Source organism: Vespa mandarinia, chromosome 19 (assembly GCF_050613455.1).
Source record: "Vespa mandarinia isolate Hongniang chromosome 19, ASM5061345v1, whole genome shotgun sequence".
Lineage (NCBI taxonomy): Eukaryota > Metazoa > Arthropoda > Insecta > Hymenoptera > Vespidae > Vespa > Vespa mandarinia.
This window is the reverse complement of record NC_140828.1, coordinates 661,215-677,500: the sequence shown is the minus strand read 5'-3', so window position 1 is coordinate 677,500 and position 16,286 is coordinate 661,215. Positions and strand designations below refer to the sequence as shown.

Genomic DNA, 16,286 nt, shown 5'->3' with positions numbered 1-16,286 from the left:
AAAATCAGAACGTTAATCGTCCCTTCAAGGCGATTACTACTACGCCTTGATAATAAACGTGTATATATATATATTATATATATATATATATATATATATATATATATATATGTACATAATGAGTGATAAATTATGATCTGACGAGTCTCGTCTGTCGATGTTCAATGCGACGATCCGATCATTATGAAAATCAAAAAAGGAAAAGATCAATGATAACGCGTGGAAACCCTTTAAGTAATTTGATTTTTTTTATCCGATATCTATAATATAATTGAACGAGTTCTTCCTTTACTTTTCCAAAATCTTTTTCATTGATATAATGATCGACGAGAGGAGGATAATGATCGAGAAGGGGATGGAGGGTAATGTGTGTAAGAAAAATGATAGAGAGAAGCGGGAAAAAAATCTACAAAAATAAAAACAAAATAAAAATGATATATATATATATATATATATATATATATATATAAAATAATAATAAATTAATGATAAATTAAAATAATATACATAACATTTTTGTTTTTTTTTTATATATATATATATATGTACTTATCGAGTAAGAATTAGAGAAGAATTAGAAAGAGTTGGTAAATACAAAATTCTGAGATAACAATAATCAAGGTGTATTTTAAAACTGGCCAATCTGGAAAAGAGTAAAGTGCGAGTTCGTAAATAATGAACACGAATAGCAAGCGCACGTGTATATGCGATAGCTCGGAGTCTTCCCTGTAATAAGCTTGGAATTTACAAGCGTTGAACGTTTCTTATTCTCGAGTCTCTCTCTCTCTCTTTCTGTCTGTCTTTCTCTCTCTCTCTCTCTGTTTCTATCTTTCTATACTATATCTACCAACTAACTCCGGTCAGAGCTAAATCGCTAACCTTGACCGAAGAAGACCTTCTTTTTGTACATTTAGCAAAATGCATATATTTTCTTCTTCCCTTTTGCATATATCTTATTCTTATTCTTATTTTTATTATATACCTTCCTTCTTTCCTGTTTCTCTATCTTTCTCTCTCTCTCTCTCTCTCTCTCTCTCTTTTTTCTCCCCGAGATCGTGGGAATAAGTTCGTTCAAGGAAGGAAAAAAAATATAAGAAAAAAAAAATATATATATATATACACGTATATATATATATATATATATATTTGTATGAGCTAAAAAAAAGGAGAAGGAAGGAAGTAAACAAAAAAAAAAAAAATATATATATATATGGAAGAATAAAAAGGAAGGAGAATCATTAAAAAAAAAAGCCTTAATCTACTTAAAACCAGTCTTTTAATGACCGTTTCGGAATTTAATATCAACCTACTCGTTAGATAATCCTTATCGAATTAATTGAAGGACTATGAACGACGCACGATCCTTGCTGTTAATCAATATATATATACATATATATATATTTATACGTAAGTTTGTATGTATGTATTTAAGTAAGTATATATGCATGTACGTAAAAGAAAACCGGATTCGTTTCCCCTTATCAAATGGTGAACACGTTAATAGAGTCAAGATTCCTATAAATATATATATACGTATATACGTAAGTACGCGTATACCTACATACATATATATATTATGTGTGTGTGTGTATGTATACACGAGCAAGGTTAAGGTTATTATAAATCGAACGTGTAATTAAATGAACGAGATATCTTTTGAAAAAAAAAAAAAAAAGAAAAAAAGAAAAAACAAAGAAGAAAACCGGAACTTATATTTTTTCTTTACCGATCGTCATCCTATCTAACGCATACACACACACACACACACACACATATGTACATACCGCTATCGTTAATTGATTCGTATAAAATAAATAATCTAGCTATGAAACGAAAATGGCGATTAATTATTTTAAATAATTAACAATCAATATTATTACGTATAATATAATATATATACATATATTTTATTTAATTCATAAAATTCGCGGGTCTTTGAAATATATCGAAAATTATAACGATATGTTATATTGTATGTATGTACGTGTTCGCAAATCGATTCGGCGAACGGCATGAGTCGACGAGAAGAAGAAAAAGAAGAAGAAGTAGAAGAAGTGAGGAAGTAAGAGAAGAGAAGGAGGAGGAGGAGGAGGAAGAGGACGACGACGATAATGGAAAAGAGGGGTAAAAAAGAAGACAAGACTGTGGCACTCAAAGGTAGAAACTGAAAATCGACGCAACGATTACACCAAAAGCTGATGCACGCTCTCTCGAAGGGGTCAATATCGATCCAAACCACCTCGTTCTTCCTTTTGTATCTTTTCTCTCTCTCTCTCTCTCTCTATTTCTATATATATTTCTATATGTATATATTTTTCTCTCTCTCACACACACGAACAAACTCTATGTTTTTATCTCTCTCTCTCTTATTTCATCACGTTTTACCACACGCGGTATGTAAATATTGTTGCAGATAGAAAATAAATGTTTGTTATACGATCCCAATCGAATAATATTTTACTTACGTAGGGCCATCATATCACACACGAGGGGTAGTGGGTTGAGGGTGGTTGAGGAATGGTTAGTCGTCGTCGTCGTCGTCGTCGTCGTCGTCGTCGTCGTCGTCGTCGTCGTCGTCGTCGTTGTCGTCGTCGTCGTCGTGAAATTTAGTTTACTAAGCGACGAATATCTATCTTGTTAATTCTTCTTTAGCCGGCGATCAAGTATCGTCGTAACTGATGAAAGAGTTTAAATGGTAATCGTGAACGTAACCCCATCGCATGATGATTATCGAAAAAATAAAACGACGCTGGACGCTCGTTTTTTATTCGACACTATTATTTTGCACGCGCACCTCGCGACGGCCTGGTGCGCGAGGAAACTGGCCGAAGCTTTTCCTTTCTTATTTCTTTTTCAACCCTCTGAAAACCACCCTCTTACCACCGTCTCTATGACACCGCCCAACCCTTAGTCGAAGACTCCGAGATATTAACTTTCACGGGGATGTCGCTAACGCTCGGCTCCTATCCTAGACACTCTCTCTCTCTCTCTCTCTCTCTAACTATTTCTCTCTTTCTCTTTCTGTCTGTGCCTCTATCTTTTTCTCTCTCTCTTTCTCTCTCTATCTCTCTATTTATCTCTTTATCCCTGTCGGTCTATGCGACTTTACCATTCGAGGTTTATCACGAGATTTACCATTCGAGAAAGACATTTGTTCAATGATCTTTCTTTATTTTATTCAGAGTTTACCTCATGTCGATAAATTAGTAATTCACTGTCGATAAATTAGTAATTCACTGTCGATAAATTAGTAATTCGCTGTTGATAAGGTAGTCGTTTACCGACGATGTTTTTCTTCTTTATCGATAAAACAAATTTGGTCTTAATCCAAGTTCATTCATTAAAAATCGATGAATGGAAAATTTTATTTATATATTATTTCATATTTTAAATTATTTTTACGTATATTATTTTGTAACTGTATATTTATTCATTTATATTAAATAATACGCGCGTTGAGATCATCTTTTTTTCTTTTTTTTTTTTATATCAGTGTACACCCTTTCGATTTTATTTCTAATAATTATTTTATTATTTATTTCTTCTTCTCTCTTTCTCGTTCTCACTCTCTCTCTCCTCTCTCTCTCTCTCTCTCTCTCTCTCCCTCTCTCTCACTCTCTCTTTCTCGTGACAAATACGAAATATTAAATTCAATGTCGTATAAATTTATATTGATAATACATTATAGACTTGTAAGTAATGCGCATGCGTACGATTTGTTCTAGTATGAAAAATTATCAATTCAACTCCGTTCTATTCGATCGTCAATATTAACCTGCGCATTGACTTCTCATTCTTGGATATAGACGCGCATTTCACAGCGACTGGCTCGTACGAACCAATGGAGTGTAACTTAGACCCCTCCCCCATTTATCTAGAATATAGGTATATATATATAAATACATACATATATATATATATATATATATATATATATATATGTTGTGTGTGGGTGTATGCGCTCGCGTCAACGAAGTAGGGATTATTCTAAATAATAAATAATAATTAATCCCGATGCAAATTTCCACGTAATATCCAATTATTATTATTAAATAGAACTGTCGTCAATTTAATCGATGAAAGTTAATAACTTAATTTCATTATAATAAACGTATCCTAATCGAGATTAGATTTAGTGTTAACAGGCGTGGTTTGACACGCGTTACCCTTTCTAATAGAACAGATCGATGTTCGTAATATCGAAATTGTTAATTATATCGTAAAAATTGTAAAACATTGATAAAAAATAATAACCATTACGTATTTTAATTATTATATAATACAAACTATTATATAAATAAATATAAATTATTATCTAACAATTAATTATATATATTTTATTTAATTGAAATTAATAATCTATCCACAGATTAATGATCTATCGTGTATATATATATATGGACGTAGAACGACGTGTTCTCTTTGACATTAGTATAAAAATTGTTGGCATCAAATCTCCATAGAAAGATGTCTTAATTTATTCATTAGTAATACGATCGATATATACTAGTCTTTTTTCGTCGACACGTATCATCGCATAAAACAACTTTTCTTTATCGTCGAAAAGTCAACCTTGTTCTTTTTCTTTCTCTCTCTCTCTCTCTCTCAATGTCCCCCACCATCTACTTCCTCCCTTACCTCATTCTCGTCTTACTCTTGTTTCAATGTATACACACAATAATTCCATTGCATGGACCAATCCTTTTCTTTTTACGAAAACAACAGAATCAATGAAACTGTCAATCTCTCTCTCTCTCTCTCTCTCTCTCTCTCTCTTTCTCTCTCTCTATTTGCTCGCAATTACGATCGTAAAAGAACTTTCGACGATAAGTCCACGGATAAGTTTTACTTTATCTATTGTAAACGAAAAAAAAAGAACACACGACGTTGGACAAAGAGAGAGAGAGAGAGAGAGAGAGAGAGAGAGAGAGAGAGAGAGAGAGAGGGAGAGGGAGAGAGATTAGAAATTATACTTATATCTTCGAGGATACAAATTATTTCGTAGACACATTACGACAGGAAGAACGTGAAAGTCTTTCGAACTTTAGCCGAACGAAAAAGTAACCAAAGGTAACCATTATGTTCGAGTAATATTAAGAAGAAGGGATGAGAAGGGGAAAGGGTTGGAAAGTTAGGGGTATATATGATGCAAGGGTTAGCACGAAGGTACAACTCGAATCGCGCAGGTGCAAAATTCCGTTTCACCTTCCATCGGACTATCTTCGATGGGTTGATTTTTTTTCTTCGGATGGATCCAAAGAGTCAGTGCCTAACTGTGTCGGTTCTTCGCGGTTTTGCCTTTTGATATAATAAATTTGAATAACGAAAAAGAAAGAAAAAAAGAAAGCAAAAACGAATCGTAAAGAAGAAGATGAAAAAAAGAGATAACATATTTTTGAATGTAAGAACGTCGACGAAAGAGAGAAAAATTTCTCGCGTGTATATCGAGAAAATGTCGGACGAGGTGTCGTCGTCGTTCGGTAAAAACGTGATAGCGATGAATATATTTTTATTAAAATTCTGCGGCATATTGCCAATAGAAACAACGTTTATTATAAATCTCGATTGGACAAATTTACTCGCTGGAATATCTTTCATCTCATTGTCGACATATTCCGTTTCTTATAGTTACGAATTCGTCGGACATATGTCGAACGCCGATACAGCATTAGAATTTTTCTCAATGATAATATCCCTAATAGGTGGTCAAGCACGTTACGTGATATTATTTATTAAACGTAAGAAATTTCGTAATATGTTGAAATTATGCGAAAGATTATGGAGATCATTGGATAATGACGAAAGATCTTACGTTATCATTTATACGAATAAAACGAAACGTTTGACGTATTATTATTTGTTCGGTTGCGCCTTTACCATTTTTTTTTACGCCATTGCAAGTTTATTCATATCGACGTCCATTACGAATGGCAACGAAACGTCGATAAGAAATTTGCCTTATGCATTTTTAATCGATATACACGAATCGCCTTACTTCGAGATAGCATATGTTTATCAATTAACTACAATGATCAATGTTGGTTTGACATGCGTCGGTATCGACACAGTTGGACCAGTTATGATACTCATTGCCTGCGGACATCTTAAAGTAATACAAAATAAAATGTCGTCATTGATGGAAGAAACGAAATCTATTAATATCGAACGTGACTACGATGAATTTTATATTTATCAAAATGTCAAGATTAAACTCGACGATTATATTAATTATCACGGCACCGTACTCGAGTAAGTAAAATAATTTTTATATTTAATCTTATAACTCGATGAAGTATATAAAAATATTTGTATATTCATTCGATCGGTATTTTTTAATTGATCAATAATAATTCATTGTTATTTCTGTTGTCAAATGAATGGATCGACATTTATTATAATTTATATATACATATTTATATATATATATATATATATATATATATATATGTATGTATGTATGTGTATCAATATGTAATATAAATGATAAATATAAATAATTAAATGTAAGGAGTTGTGTGTCGAATAAGATGAAAAAAATAATTTTGTTTCGAAAAATATTTGCAGATTTTTTCCATCAAAACAATGTAATAATATTGATCGTATTATTGATATCGCTGATATGTTTAATTATAAATATCGATTATTTCGTACAAAACGTCAATTAAAAATTTTTACAAATACTGATCCAATGAATAATCTATCTAATGATTTATCTATTTAAAAAAAATATTTTAAAACGTTTACATAGATTTTGTAAGGACATCGAGGAACTGGCTAACGTCATTTTCATCACACAATTGATCGGCAGCACTTACAACATATCTCTAGTTGGTTTTAAATTAGCTGGGGTAAGGTGGTCTCTCTCTCGATTTTCATGAATAAAAATCTATTCGAAAAATAGACCACCCATTGCCTTCTTCCCCACCATCATCCACTACCACCACCACTATCATTGCCACCACCACCACCACCACCACCACCACCACCACCACCACCATCACCATCCGTAAATTACGTTTATGGATCGTTGCAGGACGACCCCGATAAGTACAAATATACGACACAGGTATTGATTGCAGTAATACAACTCTTTCTCTGCAATTGGCCACCCGACGTATTGCTCTTTGAGGTTTTGTAACTTTTTGATTATTGTTTTTCTTTCCTTCACTATCATAATTATAAATAAATTAAAAAAAGAGAAACATATTATAGCATAGGTTTGATCCTATCCACGCTTAATTCGTTTCATATCTATTACGTATATAATTATTTCTTTTTTATATTTATTTTTTATTTATTTATTTTATTTATTTATTTATTTATTTATTTATTTATTTATTTATTTTTGTAGACCACAGCAGTGGCCAATTCAACTTATTCGACACCATGGTACATGTATCCGAAGGAATTGAAAAGATCCATTTATATTATTATTATAAGATCACAAAGGGCCGTACGTTTGACTGCTGGCAAATTCGCATATCTATCTTTGGAAACATTCGCTTCTGTAAGTAATAAAAAACAAAAAAAAAAAAGAGAAAAAAGAAGAGGGAGAGAGAGAGAGAAGAAAAAAAGAAGGAAAAAAAAGTGAAAAAACTCTTCTCCATATCTAAATCACGATCGAAATTTGAACGCAATTATTTCTAAGCTTTGTTCTTTTTTTCTATTTTTGGTTTTCTCCGTTTCTTTTTTTTCTTGTTTCTTTTTGTTTTCAGATGATCTCAACAGCTGCGTCATTCTTCACCATGATAAGAAGCATGAATTGATCTCGAGAGTATATGAATTTAATCTCGAGTATGATTTATTCTTGTCTTGCGTCTTTTTTTTTTTATTTCTTTCTTGTTTTGTTTGTTTTTAAACTATTATTCTTTTTTTTTCTTTTTCTTTATTTCTTCTTTCTTCTTTATTTTCTTTATATATTTATTCATTTATTAGACAAAGAGAGATTGAATAAAATAACGAGATACTTATTTATTCTCTTGTAATTTGATTATTTCATTTTTCTTTTTCTTTTTCTTTTTTTTAAATTTTATATTTGCTCGTGTAAACGATATGAAAGGTTTACAAAGAGAATAGTTGATAATGATTATCAAAAAAAAAGAGAGAGAGAAAGAGAGAGAGAGAGAGAGAAAGGCTTTTTGTGTAGCACTTGACTTGAGTCGAGCATCGATCATTTTCCTTTTACTTTTTTTTTTCTCTTTTTCTTTTTTTTCTCTCTTAAGGAGAAGGGAAAGAGAGATCTTCCTGTGTCCCTTTCTCTTTTTCAATTTCTATTTCATTCCTCTCTCGTGATTCATATACTATTATACTATAATACTTTTTAATTCATTATGCGAATTCATAATACGAACACGTACAAAAATGAATGAATGATCGAGAAGAACGACTTTTTTCATATTTTCGAGGGATACGATCGCATTGAAAAAAAAAAGAAAAAAAAAGAAAAAAAAAGAAAAAAAAGAGAGAAGCAAAAAATAAAAAGAGAAAAAGGGAGCAAAAAAGATAGGAAAAAAAAGATAAAGAAAAAAGAAGAGAGAGAAAGAGAGAGGAGAGGGAGAAAAAAGAAAAAGAGAAAGAAGAAGAAGAAGAAGAGGAAGAAGAAAGAAAGAAAGAAAGAAAGAAAGAAAGAAAGAAAGAAAGAAAAGAAACTCTATTTTTCAGAAAAGGAAATCCATAATTATTGGCTGAAAGGATAGAAGGCCACGTTTCTTGAGAAGTTGCTTGCTTCGATCATTAGGGACACCGATATCGAAAAGATTCCTATTGGCCTAGCTATCGATGATCACGTTCTATCTCTCTCTCTCTCTCTTTCTCTTTCTCCTTCCCTCTCTCTCTCTTTCTCTCTCTCTCTCTAAATCTTTTCTTAATACTCTCAAAAGACCACGCGATGTGATTAATCCGATGAAAATTTTCTTAGCTAAAGTTACGTTCTAATAATCACCGTCAAAGGATTAGAACGAATATAACCCGGTTACCTTGATTGGTTTTTACATACATATCTGAGTGATAAATAAATAAGTAAGTAAGTAAATAAGTAAGTAAGTACTTAGATTTTTAATGTATCGAGAAAACAAAATCGTGAATAGTTTTAGCCTACATACATAAATACATAAATATATAAATACAATATACGTAATATACATAGATAGATACGTACATATATACATAGATATATACATATGTACGTATGTGTGTACACGTAAATAGTACTGTGAGAAAAAAAAAGAAGAAAGAAGAGTGATATCACCTATACGTTGATACTATTACGGAAGTGACGACACGGTAAATAAACAATAGCCCACCTATAAACGTTTGAAATCGGGTCGGTGAATATATATATATATATATATATATATATATATATATATATATTTATATAGAAAGGGCCAAGAAGAGAAGGGAGGAAAAACTCATTGCCTTTCATGAGGACGCCCACGAGACGAAGAAAGCTCGTACCAGAGAGACCGATGGTCATTTCTAGATCCCATCCAATTCTTTTGCTAAAGTACTGCTCCGTCTGTTCGGTGGATTATAAATAAAGATGAGAGAAAGAGAGAAAGATAAAGAGAGAATGAGAGAGATAGAGAAGAAGAGAGAGTAAGAAGGATAGAAAATCAGAAAGAGAGTCTGAAAGAGTAAGAGAGAAAAAGAATCAGATAGAGTATGAGAGAAAGAGAATCAAACAGAAAGAGAGACATAGAGAGAAAAAGAGAGAGAGAAATAGACTAAGGACAGGTGGATAGAACCTATTGAATTTTTTGATAGATCGTCTACTACTGCCTATCTTCCAAGTACAGAATATTGTTCTTCCAAAAATCAAATTCGATTAATACCAGACCCTTTGGACTTTCCTTTGAATTCGAAAATAAATCGAGAGAGATAGAGTGATATAAATAGATAAATAGATAGATAGATAGATAGATAGATAGAGAGAGAGAAATAGATAAAGAGGAAAAATTCTTTTATCGTTCTTGAAGCTTTCTGAATTTTTCTAAGACCGATTTCGTTACCACTCAAAAGGATAAGAGATCCGGCGAAACGAATCGTAGACATCCCCGTTTTAGTATCTCTTTCTTTTTCTCTCTTTTTCTTTTCCTTTCTCTCTTTTTTTTTCTCTTCGGCAATTACAGGATAAGTGAGTTCTCCTGTAATCTTGCTATATTTGCCGCGATCCGTCTGAAACCTTCTCGTATAGTTCACGCCACACTAATATTTCTTTCCTTTTCTAACATCAAACACTCGATTTCACCAAATGCACGCACACAAACGCGCGAGAATATATATATATATCGAATTGATCTTAGCTAGATCAACGATCTCGTATAACCATATACACTTCGAATCAATCATCAATACTTACTTACTTACTTACTTACTTACTTACTTACTTATTAGTATTAGTGAATCTTTTTTTCCCTCTTCGAGAAAGAAAAAAAAAAAGAATTAATCGATCCGTACGATAATACTATTCACATAATAATAACGCTAATTCCCTTGGAATCCTAAAATGAGGTTATTATCGAGGTTCAAAGTTTAAGTTAAAAAAAAATTTCCAACCGAATGATATCGTGTCATGAACAATCGCGTACTTCTCCATCGAGAAAATATTCGAATTTGAAAATAAAGAAAGAAGGAAAAACGATAATGACGTGAGATAGTGAGTGATAAAGAGAGAAAGAAAGAGAAAGAGAGAGATACAAGAAAAAAAGAGAAAAGAGAGAAGAATAGCGATTCGCTTTGGAATTAATTGCAAGGGATGAGGGATCGAGGTGGGAGGAGAGTGGTTGCGTCTGGGTTGCCGAGAAGAGTGTCGGCTGCCACGAACAGCCCTTCAGAAGGGCTGCTGGAAGGATGAATGAGAGGAAACGAAAGAGAGAGAGAGAGACAAACAGACAGACAAACTCAGTTATATATATACATATATATATATATATATACATACGTTTGTGTACGCGTGTGTGTGTATATATATATATACAGGGTGTCTCACACAATTCTAAACAGGCTATATTTTCTAGACAGTTAAAAATAGATAAAAATATTATAAGCCAAAGTAAAATTGTATCACGCAATTGCACGATATGCAAATAATTTAATGCACTTTTGTTCGATCGGTAAAATCCAAAAAATGCGACTGCATCTATTCTTTTTTCAATATTATAATTTATATTTTCAAACGCATCACAGGTTTTTTCTTTTATACTCTAGATGAAAGTATTAACTCAATTATACCCCTAAAAACTTATACGTTTAAGGAAGTTATCGTAAGTGAAATTTTTTTCAAATTTATTTTAAGCTTGTCGTTGAGTTGTCTAATGAACGGTATAATAACATTCCGACATTAAAGAGCCCATCAAAGTGGTCCAGCGAAGGGTATATGCGTTCCCGTTGAAAAGGAAGGAAAAGAAAAGAAAAAAAAAAGTGCAGTTGCATTTCTCTGACACACACTCTTCTATACGCAAAAGTATATAAAATTTATTTTACCCTATTACACATATCGTTCAAATATAATTTAACTTTAATTAATAACATTATTTTCTATATTCAATCGTTCAAAGGATACACCCTGTTCCAGTTACATGAGACACCCTATATATATATATATATATAGTTCTCTCGATGCGGTTCGCACAATAAAGAAATTCCGCGATCCAAAGGCATAGGTGATGATAGTGGCACACGCGACCCAAAGAAGAAGGTTAAAGGGGCAAAGAGGGGAGGGGCAAAAGTAGGAGTAGGGTTTAGAAGTAGGAATAGGAGAGCGAGATGATGGGTGGGGGGTGTAGGAATAAGGGGTACGATACGAGAAACGGGGGTAAATGGGGGTAGGGGAATAGCTGCCGATGTCGAACGAACAGGAACGAAAGGAGGATTCTTTCCTCTTTGCCCGACATCTTCGACGAACTTCACCATGGAAGAGAGAAGCTCCCGGAGATCCTCGAGAGTTAATGAAATCTATTTTGCCTGCTGACTCCTTCTAACCCCCGAGAGAAGAAATCTTCTTCCCTTTTGAAATGGCACGATGCCCGTCTTCGATATTCACTATTCGTTCTTTCATTTTATTTTTATTTTCCTGTTTTCCTTCTTCTTCTTTTTTTTTTTTCTTTCTTTCTTACCCTCCATTTTTCTCCCTTTCTCTCTCTCTCACTTTCTGGCTTTTTCACTTCTTTTTTTTTTCCTTTTTTTTCTTTTTTGTTTCATTTTTTCCTTCCTCTATCCCTTACACTCCGTTCCATCCCATACCAGTCAGAATCAACATCCAACCTTCTTTCCTTTTATATATATACATACATACATACATATATATATATATTTTTTTTAATTATATTTTAGTTTCAAGACAATTATAATTAAATAAAATGATCTTATTATAAAGAGAAAAAGAAAAAGGGAAGAAACGAAAGATAAAGCAAATTAGAAAGCACAAGAGAGAGAGAGAGAGAGTGAGAGAGTCGATCGTCGGTTTGACAAACGCATCGTTGTCATAACAACGAGGAGGTTGAGATAAACAAACAGAATCGTCGTCAGTCGTACTCGTAATTACCATTATCACCATTATCTCTCCCATTTTATCTTCGTAGGAAAAGAAAGAAAGGACATAGGATACGATAGGAATGAAAATTTTCTAGTTAAAGTTCTTCCATTATATCGGATTTGGACGATGACCATCGAAATAGAGATGACCATAGAAGAGATTTACATATCGAGTTATCAAACCAACCCCCTGTCTGGGGGACATTTTGCAAGGCAATCGGTTGAAAAATAAGTTGAAGATTTAAAGCTTCTTTTGCCTTCCTCATTATCGTATTGACAATGAGAAACATTTAATAAATGGGGGTAAGCATATTATAAAAGAAAAAATTAACATCACCTTTGATTTTATCCTTAACGATAAGATAGATAGATAGTCTTATCTAATTAATAAAGTCACTAGAAAGTTAGCCTAAACTTAGAAGAAATTAGATAGTTTCTGTACGTCATACAGTCTTGTCTTTGTTCTATGTATATATATATATATATATGTACGTACGTATATATGTATGTATGCATGTGTATGGCTCTTTCTCTCTGTCTATCTTGCAAATAGTATTCGCTCATTGAATTCTATTCACTTCCGAGGGCTGAAGTTGCACCCTCGATTCGATTATAGAACTCCAACCCCTCTAACACTCTCTCTCTCTCTTTCTTTCTCCCCTGTCTCCTCGATGTGCCTCGCTTAACGAATCTTTCACGAGAAGAGTCTTGATTCTGTCTACGACTTATGTCTTACTTTCGTCATAACGTCATATATACATACACACAGAGATTATATATATATATATATGTATATAGTATTGTATGCTATAGTATCAATGCTTACCACCACCCACCCTTCTTCCTTGCCTCATCCACCTATCCATCCATCCTCTAAAACTTTCTACTAATGAATTTCGTATTAACTCATTCACGTTTCTTTTATTTTTTTTTTTTTTTTTAATTTTTTTTCCTCCTTTTTTTTCTCCTCTTTTTTCTTCATTCTGTCGACAGACCCTTGCGAGGATCTAAACGTTTATCAAAGAAAAAAAAAAATGAAAAAGAAGAAAAGAAGATACGAAAAAAAGAATCTTGTTCTACTGCGCATAGAAGAAAAAGAGGAAGGATGAAGAAGCAACGTTTAAAAAGGATAAAAAATAGAAAAAAAAATGTACAAACAAACACAAAAAAAAAAAGAAAAAGAAGAAAGTCAAATGAACGAATTCGAATGGTCAGAAACGACATTAGAATATAATAGAAATAATAAATCAATATGGGGAATCAACTTGGGGGACAACTGCTAAGCTGGTCATCGTTCGAAAATTGGATAGAAAAAAGAAAAAAAAAACAACAAAAATAAATGAATAAATAAACTACCGAAGAAAACTTGGAACGAAAAATAATCAATTAACTCTGGAAAACGAAAGCAATCAATATTATTTTAATTACCTGACGGAGGGATATTATCGATCGCTATCAAAATCAAGTCAAGATTTTACAAGTCAATAAACCCCAAAGGCGGAACTAACTCCCAGTGGGCTTAAATGTCAAATCCTTTTTCTCTCTCTCTTTATCTCTCTTTCTCTCTTTTCTTTTTTTTTTAAATCTCTTTTTCATTCATTTTTCATTATCTTCTCTTCCTCTCTCTCTTCTTCTTTTTCTTTCTCTATATCTATCTCTTTCCATTTTTAAATCCTTTAGTTTCCTATCGTCTTTCCTTCCTTCCTTCCTTCCTTCCTACATTTCCAAATTTTTTCGTTGAACAAAATATAAAACAAATTAATGAATATATCAAATGATCGATATCTTTGGAGAATTTTTCTAATAAAAATTTCAACAATTCGTTCTTTCATTTCAATTCTTTCTTGCCGACTATTTTTCTTTCCTTTTCTTTTTATTTCTTTTTTTTTTATTCCTTTTTTTCTTTTTCTACTGTTCCTCCACCATTTCCTCTTCTTTTTCTTCAATGTTCGAGAGTGTACGACACAATAAAACGAGTTGGTCGAAAGGTTTTAAACGTTTTTAAATTATAGAAAAACTTTCCTTCTTTTTCTTTTTTCTATATATATATTTTTTTTTCTCTCTTTTTTTTTTGTGTTCTTTTCTTTTCTTACCTCCCGAAACAATGGACCATTCATTCAACTGCTAATTGCTTCATGCAAGATCCCGTTACTTACTTACTCAGTTACTTACTTACTTACTTAATTTCTTTGGCACCTTGCAAAAAATAAGAAAGAAAAAATAAAAAGATTTTCTTTTTTTTTTTTTTTCTTTCAATATAAATTCGAATCCCACAAACATATTTGATAAATGTATAAATAAATTCAAGGAATGACGCACGAAACGATAAACTTATTCTATACTCGTATAAATCGGCTCGAAACGAAAGAGGATTTCGTTTTAGCAACAAGTTGCACCTCCTCGCGTGTTTTCCTCCTGGGAGCTTGATAAAATCAACAAGTGAGTGAGTTCGCTTTCTGCCTGGAATTTATATGTCACCTTTCCCTTACTTCGACGACTCCACAGGTGGTAATCGAAAAAAGAAAAAAAAAAAAATAAGAAAGAAAAAAAAAAGGACAACTTTCAGAACACCATATATTTATACTTGATAATTATTTTATTTTATATATATATATATATATACACATATCACACACATATAAATATATTTGTGAATATGTGAATAGGTAAACGAATAAATTGCGAGAAGAAAATATGTTCTGGTCAGGTGAATGATTTATATGTATATAAAAAATATATATATAAATAAATAAATAAATAAAAGAGAAAAAAGTATCTAGATTGCAATGCCTCGAAGTCTCGAAGATTAGATATATAGAAAAAGTCTCGACGAGTAAAATTTTTCAAGTCACGTAATAGCCATAAAAGGGAAAAGTGTGAAGGGAAGTGTGAGGAGGGGGAAGAGAGATAATAGCTAGGGGAAAGTAAAAATTACTAAAACCCAAAGCCGACATGATATGTGAAAATCCATGATGATTCCTTCACTCGGTTAACGATAAATTCTAATGGTTCTCAGGATATTCTTGTTATCATTCTCCTCCTCCTCCTCCTCTTTCTCCTCTTTCTCGCCATTACTTAATTCTAATTTTTCTAATACGTCAAATGGAAATTTTTTTATTTCACACGATCACATTTATGTATATATATAGATTCGAGTAAGTAAACTAATTGTAATTCTATTTCTTATTTCTAATATATTATTTATTGGAGATTAAATATGAGGAATGATTTATTAATGAGAATAATTCATTTACGTGAGTCAAGTCTAATTAAGATAACTCGAAATCGATGGATACCTTAAAGATTTTTTAGTGAAACGTGATAAAAGGACATCTTAATAAAGATCCCTGGTGGATCCTTCATATCGTGAATTCTTCGAGATCCCAACATTCCCGTTGGTCGCTGCATTACATTCCCCTTTATATGCTATATACATACATATATATATATATATATGCTCTCGATTCTTCGAAATGACGATAGAACGTTAGAATTTTAATCTTTCGTTAATAAACGTCGAAGACGATATGATGAAATTGATTAACAAAATCTATTAATTCTATTAATTACATAAAATCTGTTAATTATTCAATGATAATATTACAGTGTCTTACATCCCACAGGCACGACTACGATTAAAATAAACGATTACTCGATATTATTATTTGACAAATAATAAATCTTTAAATAATCATAAAATAATCATAGAATGAAAATATATATATATATATTTATATATATTCTCATATAGT

At 32.0% G+C, this 16,286-nt stretch overlaps 2 protein-coding genes across 4 annotated transcripts in view; one reads left to right on the top strand and one right to left on the bottom strand.

Annotated features, from left to right (window-relative positions):
* Mgat2 (alpha-1,6-mannosyl-glycoprotein 2-beta-N-acetylglucosaminyltransferase) overlaps positions 1 to 16,286 on the bottom strand; it is a 59,221-nt gene that overhangs the window by 28,191 nt on the left and 14,744 nt on the right. The window contains exon 1 of one of the 3 annotated variants that reach the window (XM_035884774.2): positions 2,466 to 2,546. The exons of 1 other annotated variant lie outside the window; for it this stretch is intronic. The gene's annotated coding sequence lies outside the window, so the exon portion shown is untranslated. Of the gene's footprint in view, positions 1 to 2,465; positions 2,547 to 16,286 lie in introns of those variants that run through there. One more of the 3 variants, XM_035884778.2, reaches the window with a different exon arrangement.
* Positions 5,453 to 7,766, top strand: LOC118449786 (4-vinylanisole receptor). Its single transcript, XM_035884762.2, has 5 exons — positions 5,453 to 6,249; positions 6,749 to 6,848; positions 7,034 to 7,129; positions 7,352 to 7,507; positions 7,716 to 7,766. Exons 1-5 carry the CDS (start codon positions 5,453 to 5,455, stop codon positions 7,764 to 7,766), a joined length of 1,200 nt encoding a protein of 399 aa, XP_035740655.2.